A 12303-nucleotide genomic window follows, 5' to 3' on the forward strand; every position below is an offset into this window, starting at 1 on the left:
AATGTGCAATTATTCTATAGAAATATCATTCATTTCATTTTTTGATAAATTTTTCCATAAATATTTTCAATGATAATAGTGATAGTAATAGTGATGGTACAGAAGGTGGCGGTCGAATTTTTTTTATTTTATTTTTGTTAGTAGAGTAATTTATTATTTTTAAACTTGACTTTTGCATAAATTTCTCCCATTCATTTGGGACAGTTTTACCAAGGTAAAAGAGTTTTTTTTTTTTTTTTCATACAACTGTAAATTTTAAGGGTTTAATTATTAGACGAAACTGCAATACAGGCAATAGGAAACCTTGGTGCAACTACAAGCATTTGCTATGCTCTTTCAAATGAATACATAAAAAGCAACCAATCTATTCATTTTTCTGCCAAACTTGTGAACATTTCCAAGGATTCTGGCTAGAACACTGAAAAGAAATTGTTTGATCGTCACCTCTTAAATATGAACTGGAGAATGCAAAATACCTGCGGTGAAGACCCATTTCTACAATATCTTCATCAGATCAGATTGCACATGCCATCAGAAGAAAGGGGGTGCTCAAAAACAACCGCTGAGTGGGAAATGAGATCAAAGCTGCTGATTGAGATAAGGGTCCACAGGAGATTTCATATGTCCTGAAACGTCTGAAACAAAATTATTCAACCAGGAAGTGCTGCGACTTAGCCAACCAGTTTCAGTCTGCTCTTCTACTTCAAGCATGCTCTTCCGCTCTTCCTCCACCAATATGTCAAGCCACCTCTTAGACATAAAATCCTTGATAGCTTCGGCCCCTCCACTGACAACCTCCTTGGGTGGAATTACAAGAGGATTTGCTTCCAAGTTGAGCTTGGTCAGATTGTCAAGCCGGCCAAATGTATCAGGAAGAGCATGGATCTGGTTGTTGCTGAGGTCAAGTTCTTTCAAATTGGTTAAATCACCAAATGTGTCAGGAAGTTCTGTCAGGTCACTGAAATTGCTGCTCAGATTGAGGGTCTCAAGGTTCGTCAATCTCCCAATTGCACGTGGCAGGCCACGGAGCTCATTGAAGTGCACATCCATGATGCGCAATGACTTCATCTCGCCTATAGAACTGGGAAGAGAACGGATCTTGTTCAGATGGATTAAAAGACTCTTTAGGTTCACAAGTTCATACCCGATGTTTGTTGGCAAGTAAGCAAGCCTATTGAAGCTTGCATCCAACTCCACCAATGACCTGGAATAGTCAAGAAAGCAACACTAGATAATCCAGGGGAAAGATGAGGCAAGAAACTTTTAAATAAATCAATTTTGTGATTAGCACTGGATAACCTGCATTGACAAATGCTGTCAGGCAAAGCAACAAGCTTGTTTCCAGAAACATCTAGAATCTTCAAATTAAGCAACAATCCAATAGAGTCAGGCAAAGACTCCAGAAGGTTGGAAGCAAGATGAAGCTCCTCAAGATTTTCTAGACCACCAATAGAATCAGGAATCACCTGTTTCCCTCCAACACAAACCGAATGTCAGGAAGAAAGTAAGCAAAACAAAACTCAATCAATTAATGCTAATATAATAAATAGCCAATGAAGTTGGTATTACAAGGCCCTTCCAATTCAATTCTTTTCAAAAATGTTGACTCGTGTACCACTACAATCCACTTCCACTTGTGCAAACCAGGAAAACAACACAGATTTGAACAACAAAAAAAAAAACAATAAATGAAAGTGGAAGGGTGCAACCTGTTTAAACCATAAATAAATAAATAACAATAAAAAGAAAAATCATTAACAATTTTTTGGTGCAAAAATCACTAACACTTTGGGGACAGAGAAAGTGAAGCATGTGAAATTTAACAGGCAATACACTTCTATGCTTTGTTTCTTTTCTTTTATTCCCCTTTTCTCTTTATTTCTGTCAGCTGCAAAAATGACAATGCGTGTAGTTTATTATGGACAACAGGGCCCCGCTAAGCTAAAGAAAAATGAACCCTACTATCAAGTAAAAATAGTTTCAAGTCAATTACTAGTGAAAAACACACTCTCGTTAAATAAAAATATAATAAAAATTATACTTATCAAGACCACAAACCAATAATTTCAAACCCCAGCAAAATAATTGGCCAATTTACACCCTTACTTGAAACTAGTTTCTTTCCAAAGCTAGGGAGGTTAACTTGCCTAGTGCAATTATACCACCTTTATGAATGACAAACCAAATGGTCATTCAGCATATCCAGTGGATAGCTAAAGCCTAAAACAGTTGCCATTGCCAAAATTTGGCAGTTTTGAGCCAAAATTGATCTTTACTATGCTAATATTGGCACAAGGCTTGGCAATGCCTATAACCTGCCACATCATCTTTCCCAAAGAAAATACCCAATGACAGGCAACCAAAAACACACCCCCCGCCAAAAAATAATCCTCAATAGAAAAAAAACCTCAAAGAATATCATAAAAATATCAAAAATTAACACACAAGATCATAAAAATTATACTCATAAAAATAGTGAATGGTGGTTGTACAAAATGGCATTTGCACAAGGTGGAGAAACATTGCTAAAATTTGACATTTTGACACTGTAGCATGCCAAATTATAACTTTGGCATTGCCAAGTTAGTAATGACCAATGGATGTAATATATGCAACAATAATACAGAATGGAAAGATATATAATTAACCACCAAAAATGTGAGAAATATAATTTGTTACACGCATTATTTAAATGTGGCAATAAGATAATCAAATCAACATAACCTCAAACTACATAGGATTGGAGAATTTGAACAAGAAGAGAAGTAGACCAAAACAAAACCGTAGGGCATGTTGAACAGGAAAGCAGTTGCACGCACATGCAAACTAGTGGTGTAGCACTATAAAATTCTTTAGGGAAACTTACGTGGAGATCCTAATAGGTGGACTTATTGTCCAATAGGTCCTATAATAATTAATAGTGTTTTCCATCAAACACTATTAAAAAAACATCATTAATTGTTAATTTCCAGCGACAGATTGAAAATTGTTACCAAAAATGTCACTAATTATAAGTTTTAGTGACAATTTAAAATAATAGTCATAAAAAAAGTCATTGATTTTCAACTTTTAGCGACAATTTAAAAAATTCATCATAAAAAAAGGTACTAATTGTAAGTTTTAGGGACAATTTATAAAAACCGTGACCCAAAAAAGAGGTCACTAATTGTCAATTTTCAGCGACATGCAAAAAATCGCTTCAAAAAATTATTTTTAGCGACGATTTTATTATGACTTAATTTGCAATGGAACTTTATGGTAATTAAGTTCAACTATTAGGGCCTATTGGTAGCTTACCCAGTTCTTTATAAATAAAATGGCAATTCGGTAACCTAGTAGACATTAAGATATGGAACCAACAGCTAACCAATACACGATCAACAAAATGGAGGATCACAGCTGGTAATGTAGTGAGAGAGTGAAGCAAAGTACCAGTGAGCTTGAGAGTGGAGGAGCAAGTGCCTCATGCACATAGTATCATTGATGCAACCTTTGAGTTCGTGTTGGGAGTTCCAATAAGAAATCCTGCAAATCACTGCTCTCTTGCGGCCGTGGAAGTAGGTGTGGATTGGGGTATTTCAAGTTACCATGGATATAGATTGGGGTGTTTTGGGGCAACAGTGGAGTTCGAGATTTTTAGGGATGGTGGAGGTGTATTGGGGGATTTACGATTTAAGGATTTGGACAGCTGTCATAGTGGGGTTTTTGTAACACCCCGAATAATGCTAATTTAGGGATGCTAATTTTTGTAACGGTAATTAATATTAAGCACCTTAAATGCCTTAAACCAAAATTTAGCTATTTGATTATATAAAATAATTTAATTAATACTTGAAAAGGGAAATAGTGAATAAGTTGTGTACACATGAATTCCTTGCTAAAATAATCATTAACATATATAACAATATTTAATTGAATTTAAGTAACTAAATTATCAAGGAATATAAATGTAAATTAGTGAATATAAAGAAATTGGAAATGAATACAACTTATTAGGAATGTGAAGGAATGCATGTGTCAAAAATTATAAGACGCAGGAAAATCAGATCAATTTCCGTTTGGTAACACTTACGTTTTCAGTTTTCTGTTTATATTTACAAAAATTTTAAAAACTCAAATAAAAACTTGTTTGGTAAATTTTTGATTTATAAATCAGTGGTCTCAGTTTATAAATTTGGCAAAAAACTGTAAACTCAAAAAATGTATTTCCGTTTTGAGTTTTTTGTTTTTTTTTTATCACCCAACACTAGCCACCACCAGCCACCATTTTCTACCACCGTCTTTCACCACCACCACCTACCACCCGCCACCACCACCCACCTGCCACCCACTCGCCGCCACCTACCACCCACCTGCCATCCACCCGCCACCGGCCACTACCATCCATCGCCCTCTACCATCACCCGCCACTACCATCCACCGCCTTCCACCACCACCCGCCACCTACTCGCCACCGCCACCCACCACCCGCCACCGTCATCCACCCACCCGCCACCTGCCACCTGCCTATCACCACCCACCACCAACCGCCATCCGCCACCCACCTGCCGCCACCACTCACCCCCCGCCACCACCACCACCACCACCACCCGTCACCGTCACCCACTCACCCACCATCACCTTCCGCCACCAACCCGCCACCACCACCCACCCACCATCCGCCACCGCCACCACCCACTCGCTACCACCCACCACCACCACTCGCCACCACCCACCACCCACCGCCACCCACCACCGGCCACCACCACCCACTCGCTACCACCTACCACCCGCCACCGTCACCCACCCACCAGCCACCACCACCACCACCACCCACCACCACCCACCGTCACCACTTTCCACCACCGTCTTCCTCCGCCACTTGCGGTGCCATTTCCCACTCTTTTTTATATTTTTAAAAGTTTTTAAACATTTTGTCAATTATCAAACGCGTTTGTAGTTTATATTTTTTTTTAAAAAAAAAAAAAAAAAAAAAAAACCAATATATAAAATTTTTGTAAATATAAACTGAAAACGTAAGCGTTGCCAAACAGACCTTTGTATAAATTTTGATGGATTAAAATTAAGTTAAGGAATGACTTCGAACTTGAAATTGAATTGATTAAACACCACAGAAATATTAATTGAAAAGTTTAATAACATTAATTTGATGTGTAGAATATTTTGGGTACTTTCTCAAGAAATTAATCAAAATTAACGAAATTAAGATTAAATTAGCCTAATCGAAATCAATTTAGTAATGGAAATCAAGAATTATTCTAATTGAAGGGAGCTAGACATAATTAATTAATTAGAGTTCATATGTTATTTGTAATATGTATATACTGATTCGTTCAATAAGAAGATTTTATTTTGAATCAGAAATTGAAAGCCGAGATGATTTGAGAAATCAAAATTGACGAGCTTAATTTGTTTAGTTTAATATTTAGAGCCTTTTGGGAGTTTAATTAAAAATTTGATTCAGATTAGCAAAATTAAGATTTGATTAATTAAGCCTCCATTGATATTAATTTGATTAATTAAGTTATGTGGTAATCATGATTAGTTAGGACTAAGTTAATTAAAGACTAAACATAATTAATTAAGCCTAATCATTGATTAATTAAGTTGATGAGAAATTAGTAAATTAATCCAATCCAACTCAAGTTAATTAAAATATTCGTGAAAGTTCTAGAGAATTTGAGAAAATTCTTAAACCTTCACGTTTTATGTTTATGAGTGTGTACATGAGGAGAGAGAGTAGGCAACTTCATTTTATATTTTTGCTGGAGGGTTCAAGTATAGGGGTATGAGTATTCCTTCTTTGTGCTGGAGCATTGAGTTCAAGAACTCTAGAGAGAGAGAGAGAGAGAGAGAGAGAGAGAGACCAAGAGATTGAAGAAAATATTGTGCTAGAAATTGGAAGAAGTAAACTCAAGAATTCAACAATCCACAGCTTTAGGTAAGAAATTAAAGTTTAAATCTTGTAGATAATTTACTTAAAAGCTGAAATCAAGAAATAATTGGGTTCAATTTCATATAATTAGAAAGAAAATAGCAAAGAGATGAAGAAATGAAATTAGGCTCAAGATATGGAAGTTAAATTTGGAAATTAATTAATTTGGGTTTGATTTTGAATGTTTTGCATGAATTTTAGTTTAATTTTTCATATTCTTCCTAAATTTGAAGTTCATCCTCGCATGCATCATAGAATTTAAGGTTTTGGAACTTTAATTTATGTTTTTAAAAGTTGATGAGTTTGATTTGGGTTTGACATGAAGAGAATGAATTAAATCTAAACTTGGACAAATTAAAAAATAAATTATGATTTGAGTTTGACAATCAAGAATTGGATTGATTTTGATCTTAACTTCATGCATGCAAATGTTTTCCAAGCATTATACAATTTCAATTGCAAGTTTTGACATGCAAATTTTTTTTTTTAAAAGCTTTATAGCTTTAATTTCATGTTTTGTAAGAAAAAAATGAAGAAAAGTTTTGAAATCATTGTATTCATAGAGTTTGATTCTAAGTTTTGGTAAATAAAAGGAGTCATAATGTAATGGTTTGAAATTGATTATGTGTTCTTGAATCCTAAAAGATTACATGTTTTTGGTTAAGACATGCATGGACTCAATTTTTGAAATTGTGTTTAGAAACCATTTTTCATGATTTTCGGAACCCGAAAAAATTGCAAACCGCTCGCACAATAAAGTCACTACTCGAGCGAACATTGAGGCCATTCAGAATCTGTTCTTGCAGATCAAAGTATAGAGGAGCCGAGGTCACCGCTCAAGTGACCAAAGATTCGCTCGAGCGAACTACTCGATTTCAACATATTTTGAAAATTTGTTTTACGTCCATATTTTCGTTCTCAATTTTTTTCTGAGCATTCCTAGACGTGATTTAAGCCTTGAGAAGGAATAATAAGTTAATAACCAATATAAATTAATTGGTTAATGAAGCAAAATAAGAATTCAGTTTATTTGGGAAGAAAAGATAAGAGAAGTAAGATTAGATCAAGCAAATAATGTTATGTTTCTATGTGTATGTTTGTATGCAATGTGTAGGTTGAACCGCCAAGGATAGCATCCGACCAAGTCACAATGAATAATAACTTTGTAAAGATATTTTCGTAAAGTTATTTTGTGAAATATTCTTATACGATATGTTTTCTGAAATTATATTTTGATATGAATGAAGGAGTTTTCCTTTTGATAATTTATTGTGGCACCTTTTAATGAATTCTCTATGAAAATTATATGTTGGACCTGAAGTCGTTCTGTCTTATCTGTTTTAAGTTGGACTAGAAATCGTTCTGTACAGTTGTTATATATTGGACCAGAGATCGCTCTACTATACGTTGGACCAGAAGTCGTTCTATACAGCTGTTGACTAGTGGTCATTCTGCCATGTATTGGACCAAAGATTGTTCTGCTATATGTGGATTAGAGGTCGTTCTGCCAAGCTTAGATTTGTTTAATGCTATTAGATGAATCACATAATTTGTTAAACTTATGTACAATTTATTTCTGAATGATGTTTTGAATAAAATAAGAATGTTTTCTAAAATTTGAAACTCTTCATTAACCACTTTACATTGTTATTACTCATTAGGCATTAGCTCAACCCCTTCCTCTATATATATGTAAGTAAGCATCTAGAAGATCGGCATTAAAGTTTGTTTTGGAGTCCGCCCTTATTTGTCAAGTCACCCAAGGATGTGCCTCCATGATGAGGCTTTAGCTTTTGTTTATGGCCAAGCTTTGTTAAGCATCATTTTGTTATGATTTGTTAAGCTATGTATGTGATCTTGGGTTACGTAGTAGATGAATGTTTGTATAGAAATTATAAGTGTATTATGAGATGTTTTAAATATTTCCGATCATATCACGTATGCACTGCTCAATGGACAATATTATTTCTGTTTTGCTTCTGCTTCAGGCCCCAATATTATTTAAATATTTCAAAATTTTGTCTTTGAGGCCGTAAGTAATCCATGATTAGTGGCTGGTCACAGCTCTAACCTCAAGGAGCGTGGGGGTTGGAGTCGTGACAATTTTAGTGCAGGGTTGTCATGGTGGTCACAAGAGGAGCAGAAGGGGAAAGTGGAGTTATAATAGAGTAGGAACATAGGGCCGAGAGAGAGAGAGAGAGAGAGAGAGAGAGAGATTGGGTTGCTGTTGAGGAGGCTCTAGTGCAACAAGATTCTGGTAGGGGTATGAAAAAAGAGCTGAATAAAATGAAAATAGGGTAAATTACACTAACCTCCCTTGAGGTTTAGAGAAAATACAGTAAATTCCACAATTTTGACATAATTAATTTTGCTCTTTTGAGATTTTAATTTATATAACAATTAGCCCATTTTTCATCAATAATTTGTTAGCTATATAGATGAAAAAATTATGTTGTTATCTCTTTTACATTAAATGTGTACTTTACATTGTTTTTTTGTGTTTTCACATCATTTGGATTAGTTTTGATCCATTTAGGGGTTGTTTGGGATGACCTAAATAAGTGTACTTTTTGTCTTTTTACAAAAAGATATGCAGAAAAGTAGAGAGATGATGTGATTAAAAAAAGATAAAAAAATAAAGTGTGTACTTATTTAGGATAGCCAAACTTGGCCTTAATTTTACACAAAAAGAAGTTACTATAATTATGTCAAAACTGTGAGGCTTACTGTATTTTTTCCAAATCCAATTTACCCATGAAAATATCACAAGATTAAAATTGTAAAACACAACTTTTTGTTAACATCGTTTGTCCAACAATACTGACAAGGGAGGTCAATGTCATTTCAAAAACCTCATAAAAGGTCTATGTAATTTACCCTTGAGTAATTCTACTTACACCACAAAATTATCTCTTACACTCTAAAATATTAAATTTTTATTTTATTTTTTTACAATTTTTATAATTCCAATTTTACCCTAATTTCTACATTGACTCTTCTCCTTACACCTAAATCTTTCAAACTTCTTCATCTCCACCCCTTCACTACCACCTCCACCAGCCCACCACCATCACCGCCAATCCGCCACGACTCCACCACCACACTGGTTCGGTCACTAGCAATCTCGGTGCTTCGGGTCTCATGGCCTACTCCATTGACAAACGGAACCCTATCCTCCCACGGTTCAATACCCAAATCATATAAGAACAAAAATATGAACAAATCATGTAAGAAGGAAGATTTAAGCGAAAGAGAGACAGAGATACTAAACAAAGACAAAGATATGGAGTTTTAACAATTCAAAACAGAAGCCTAAAATTTTTTTAAGCAAATACATAGATAGAGTCGGTTTTGTTTCATAATTTAAATCAACACATCCTTTATATATATATATATATATAGAGAGAGAGAGAGAGAGAGTGAGTGAGAGTGAATATACCAGAAGACTATAATTTTTATGATCAAAGAGTGTAATGGCAATGGTGAGATTATGGAGTTAATGGATACGAATGACTACATGTAGGACCCTCGTTACAGTTTTCTTTTGATGTGTTTAGCTAAGTTGAGCATGGGTTCTTTGGCATTTTCAGTATATCAAAGAATGGTAGATGATGGGTTTGTTATTGGGTTGTGAATTACGGTGGTGGGCTGGTGGAGGTAGTGTGATGGGGAAGGAAGAGAAGAAGGATTCGTGTAGCCGACCACATTTGATGGGACTTGGTTTGGTTTGGTTTGGTTTGGTTTAAGGAGACAGTTTTGTGGTGCAAGTAGAATCACTGTTTACCCTTTCCTTATTGGTCTTGCATTAGTTAAGAAACTTACTTGGTTGTTTCCTAGATTGCATTAGGTTTGTCTTTTATTATAAATAACTATGGCCCTTCAGTTTTGAGCAATAATACAGAATTCATTTGAAGTCTCAACCATTTCCTACAATTCTGGTAAGGTTAGAATTCAAAAGGTTTGTAGAATTGTTGGGTTGCTTCTACCATCTCATACGCGTTATAACTAATGCCTAAAGCCCTTAACCACCAACCAATAAGATCATTGTTTCATACTATATTAGTAAGGGAAAAACAAATTACCCCCAACACTTCCAGTGATGCAGAAATATCCCAGTACTTGGCAGGGCCAGACAAACACCCTCCACTTATAATTAGTCACAATCACACAACCATAATACAGTTTAACATATGAAAATAAAACAGAGTAAGAGACAATTAGTAGTGTTTAGTTAAAGTGAAGTGGAATGGAATGATGCATTACAAGTCGAATCATGTTTTACCATTTTTCACTATTTTAAGAAATGTCCATTTCATAGGAAAGCTTAATGAATCACCATTTCATTGCATTCCAATAACTTAAATTGAGCATTTAGGGGGCTAACCTGAAGTTGATTGGAGGACAGAATAAGCACAACTAACCCACGAAGGCTACCGAAGGCCTCTGGAAGCAGACGTAACAGACGCCCTGAAAGATCAATCCTCTCAATCCCCTTCCCGGATGATGCTTCTTGCAAAATCCCAACCACCTCCTCATTCACCTCCTCCACCACCTCCCTTGAACCATCACCATCATACTCCTCCACATCACGGCCGGCAACAGCCGCCTCATAAATCTTCACCAACCTAGCCTCCGCATCCTTCACCAGCTTCTCGTAAGCCTCGTGCATTTCATCCAACGAAATCACCGCCTTGTAAACCTGTCTATCCTTCTCAGCCGAGTCCCGGAGCTCGGGCGAAAACACGATCTCTTCGTGCTGTTTCGAGAGTTGGGACTCGATCTCGAAGAGCTTGGCCTTGGCGGTGTCAACAGCCTCGTGGTCCGGTCGGTCGCCAAGGGTTTTGAGGATAGATCGGGCTTGGGCGACATCGGAGACCGCAGATCGCATGGAAGCGATGATTTTGGGGTCGGTTAGCTGGGGCATACGGTCCTCCAAGTCAAATGATGGTTCCTTGGAAGTCGACGCATCGGACGAGGACGGTGGCCGTGGTTGCTCGATGTCGAAGTCCATATCAGCGGCGTGTCTGGGACTCATACTGGGGAGTTTTGACATCACATATGAGAGAATCGGGAAGCTCTTGGGGTTCGGATCCATTACTATACTCCAACACAACACAGGTCGATTGGATCAATAATATTCGTGTGTATATATATATATATATATAGAGAGAGAGAGAGAGAGAGAGGAATTCAGAAGCTTTGGCCGGAGTTTGAAGGCATCGCTCAACGAGGAAAGTAGTTGAGAATGAAGAGTGTGCGTCGTGGATAAACGAACGAGGGAGACTTTTTGGCTCGTCTCTGCTTCGTTTTGTTTTCGTTCCGATCCTATTCATTCGGATCGGGCGAAAGACTAGGTACCGATTTATAATTGTAGATAAAAAAAATTATTGGGTAAATTTCATCGACCGATGGAGGTTTGATCTAATTATTTTTTGTTCATGTGGTTTTGAAAATTATATTTTCATTCTTATAGTTAATAGTCTTATTGTATAAATTTTTACTTATATAAAATGTAAAAATTCTTAATAAAAAAACAGAGAAAATTACATTAAAAAAAATTTTTAAAAAAAAGAAAAAAAAAAGTAAAAGAAAAGGGAAAAAAAAAAAGAAAGAAAGAGAAAAAGTAAAGCAAAGCAAAGCAAAAAAAAAAAAAAAAAGTGTATGAGTTCAATATTTTCATTCCGTCTAAATAATTACAATGACAGGGGATTATTGTAATTTCTCAAACGTTAGGGGTGATATGTATTAAACCCAAACCTCAAGGAGTGTAAGTGTAATTTACCCAAAATTATATAATTTTCTATTTATATATATATATATATATATATATAAAATTAAATATAAAAAATCATAATTAAAATCTTAAAATAATATTATAATTAAAAAAAAATTACATAACTAAACAGATATATGATATAAAATGTTTATAAAAAAATTACATAACTAAACAGATATATGATATAAAATGTTTATAATAAAATTCTTCTTGAGATCAATAGCAAACTAGTTTGCTTTACATGGGTCAACCTTACCATCTGAAAATAAATAAATAAAAATGGGTCAGCTTTGTATATATCGCTGGTAGCATATGAATTTGTTCAGATTGGAAAAAATTGCCGGCGTATCAATATCAATTACATGTATTTGTTTTTTTTTTTTTTTTTTTAAGTTTTCTTGGTGTTGTGCATTTTCAATACAGAGATTAAGGGATTAATCTAAGAAAAATTAGAATTTAGTCTATATGTTAAAATTTTTTACAAATATTGATATTCAAAATTATAATTTTTTTCATGAATTTATAATTAATTTTTGTAAGCAATTGACATGTCGATTTTTCATTACTTTATCTATATATAAAATTGATTAAT

General features: G+C 35.1%; 1 protein-coding gene across 1 annotated transcript; it reads right to left on the reverse strand.

Annotated features, from left to right (window-relative positions):
- Nucleotides 1–304: 304 nt before the first annotated feature.
- LOC114290946 (plant intracellular Ras-group-related LRR protein 1-like) lies at nucleotides 305–11325 on the reverse strand. The gene is made up of 3 exons (XM_028234958.2): nucleotides 10320–11325; nucleotides 1300–1466; nucleotides 305–1204 (listed from the first exon to the last, which is right to left on the reverse strand). The coding sequence occupies exons 1-3, from the start codon at nucleotides 11028–11030 to the stop codon at nucleotides 580–582; spliced, it is 1503 nt and encodes a 500-aa protein (XP_028090759.2). The 5' UTR covers nucleotides 11031–11325; the 3' UTR covers nucleotides 305–579.
- Nucleotides 11326–12303: the final 978 nt, after the last annotated feature.

Source organism: Camellia sinensis, chromosome 15 (genome assembly GCF_055761805.1).
Source record: "Camellia sinensis isolate YWXY chromosome 15, ASM5576180v1, whole genome shotgun sequence".
NCBI lineage: Eukaryota > Viridiplantae > Streptophyta > Magnoliopsida > Ericales > Theaceae > Camellia > Camellia sinensis.

Bases quoted from the DNA above. Each gene is read 5' to 3' on its own strand.
- LOC114290946 (XM_028234958.2), bottom strand. From the start codon at position 11,030: ATGGATCCGAACCCCAAGAGCTTCCCGATTCTCTCATATGTGATGTCA. The intron at 1,467-10,319 runs GTTAGCCCCCTA...GGAGGGAAACAG, and splicing joins TGTCCTCCAATCAACTTCAG to GTGATTCCTGATTCTATTGG. The intron at 1,205-1,299 runs GTTATCCAGTGC...TGACTATTCCAG, and splicing joins GACAGCATTTGTCAATGCAG to GTCATTGGTGGAGTTGGATG.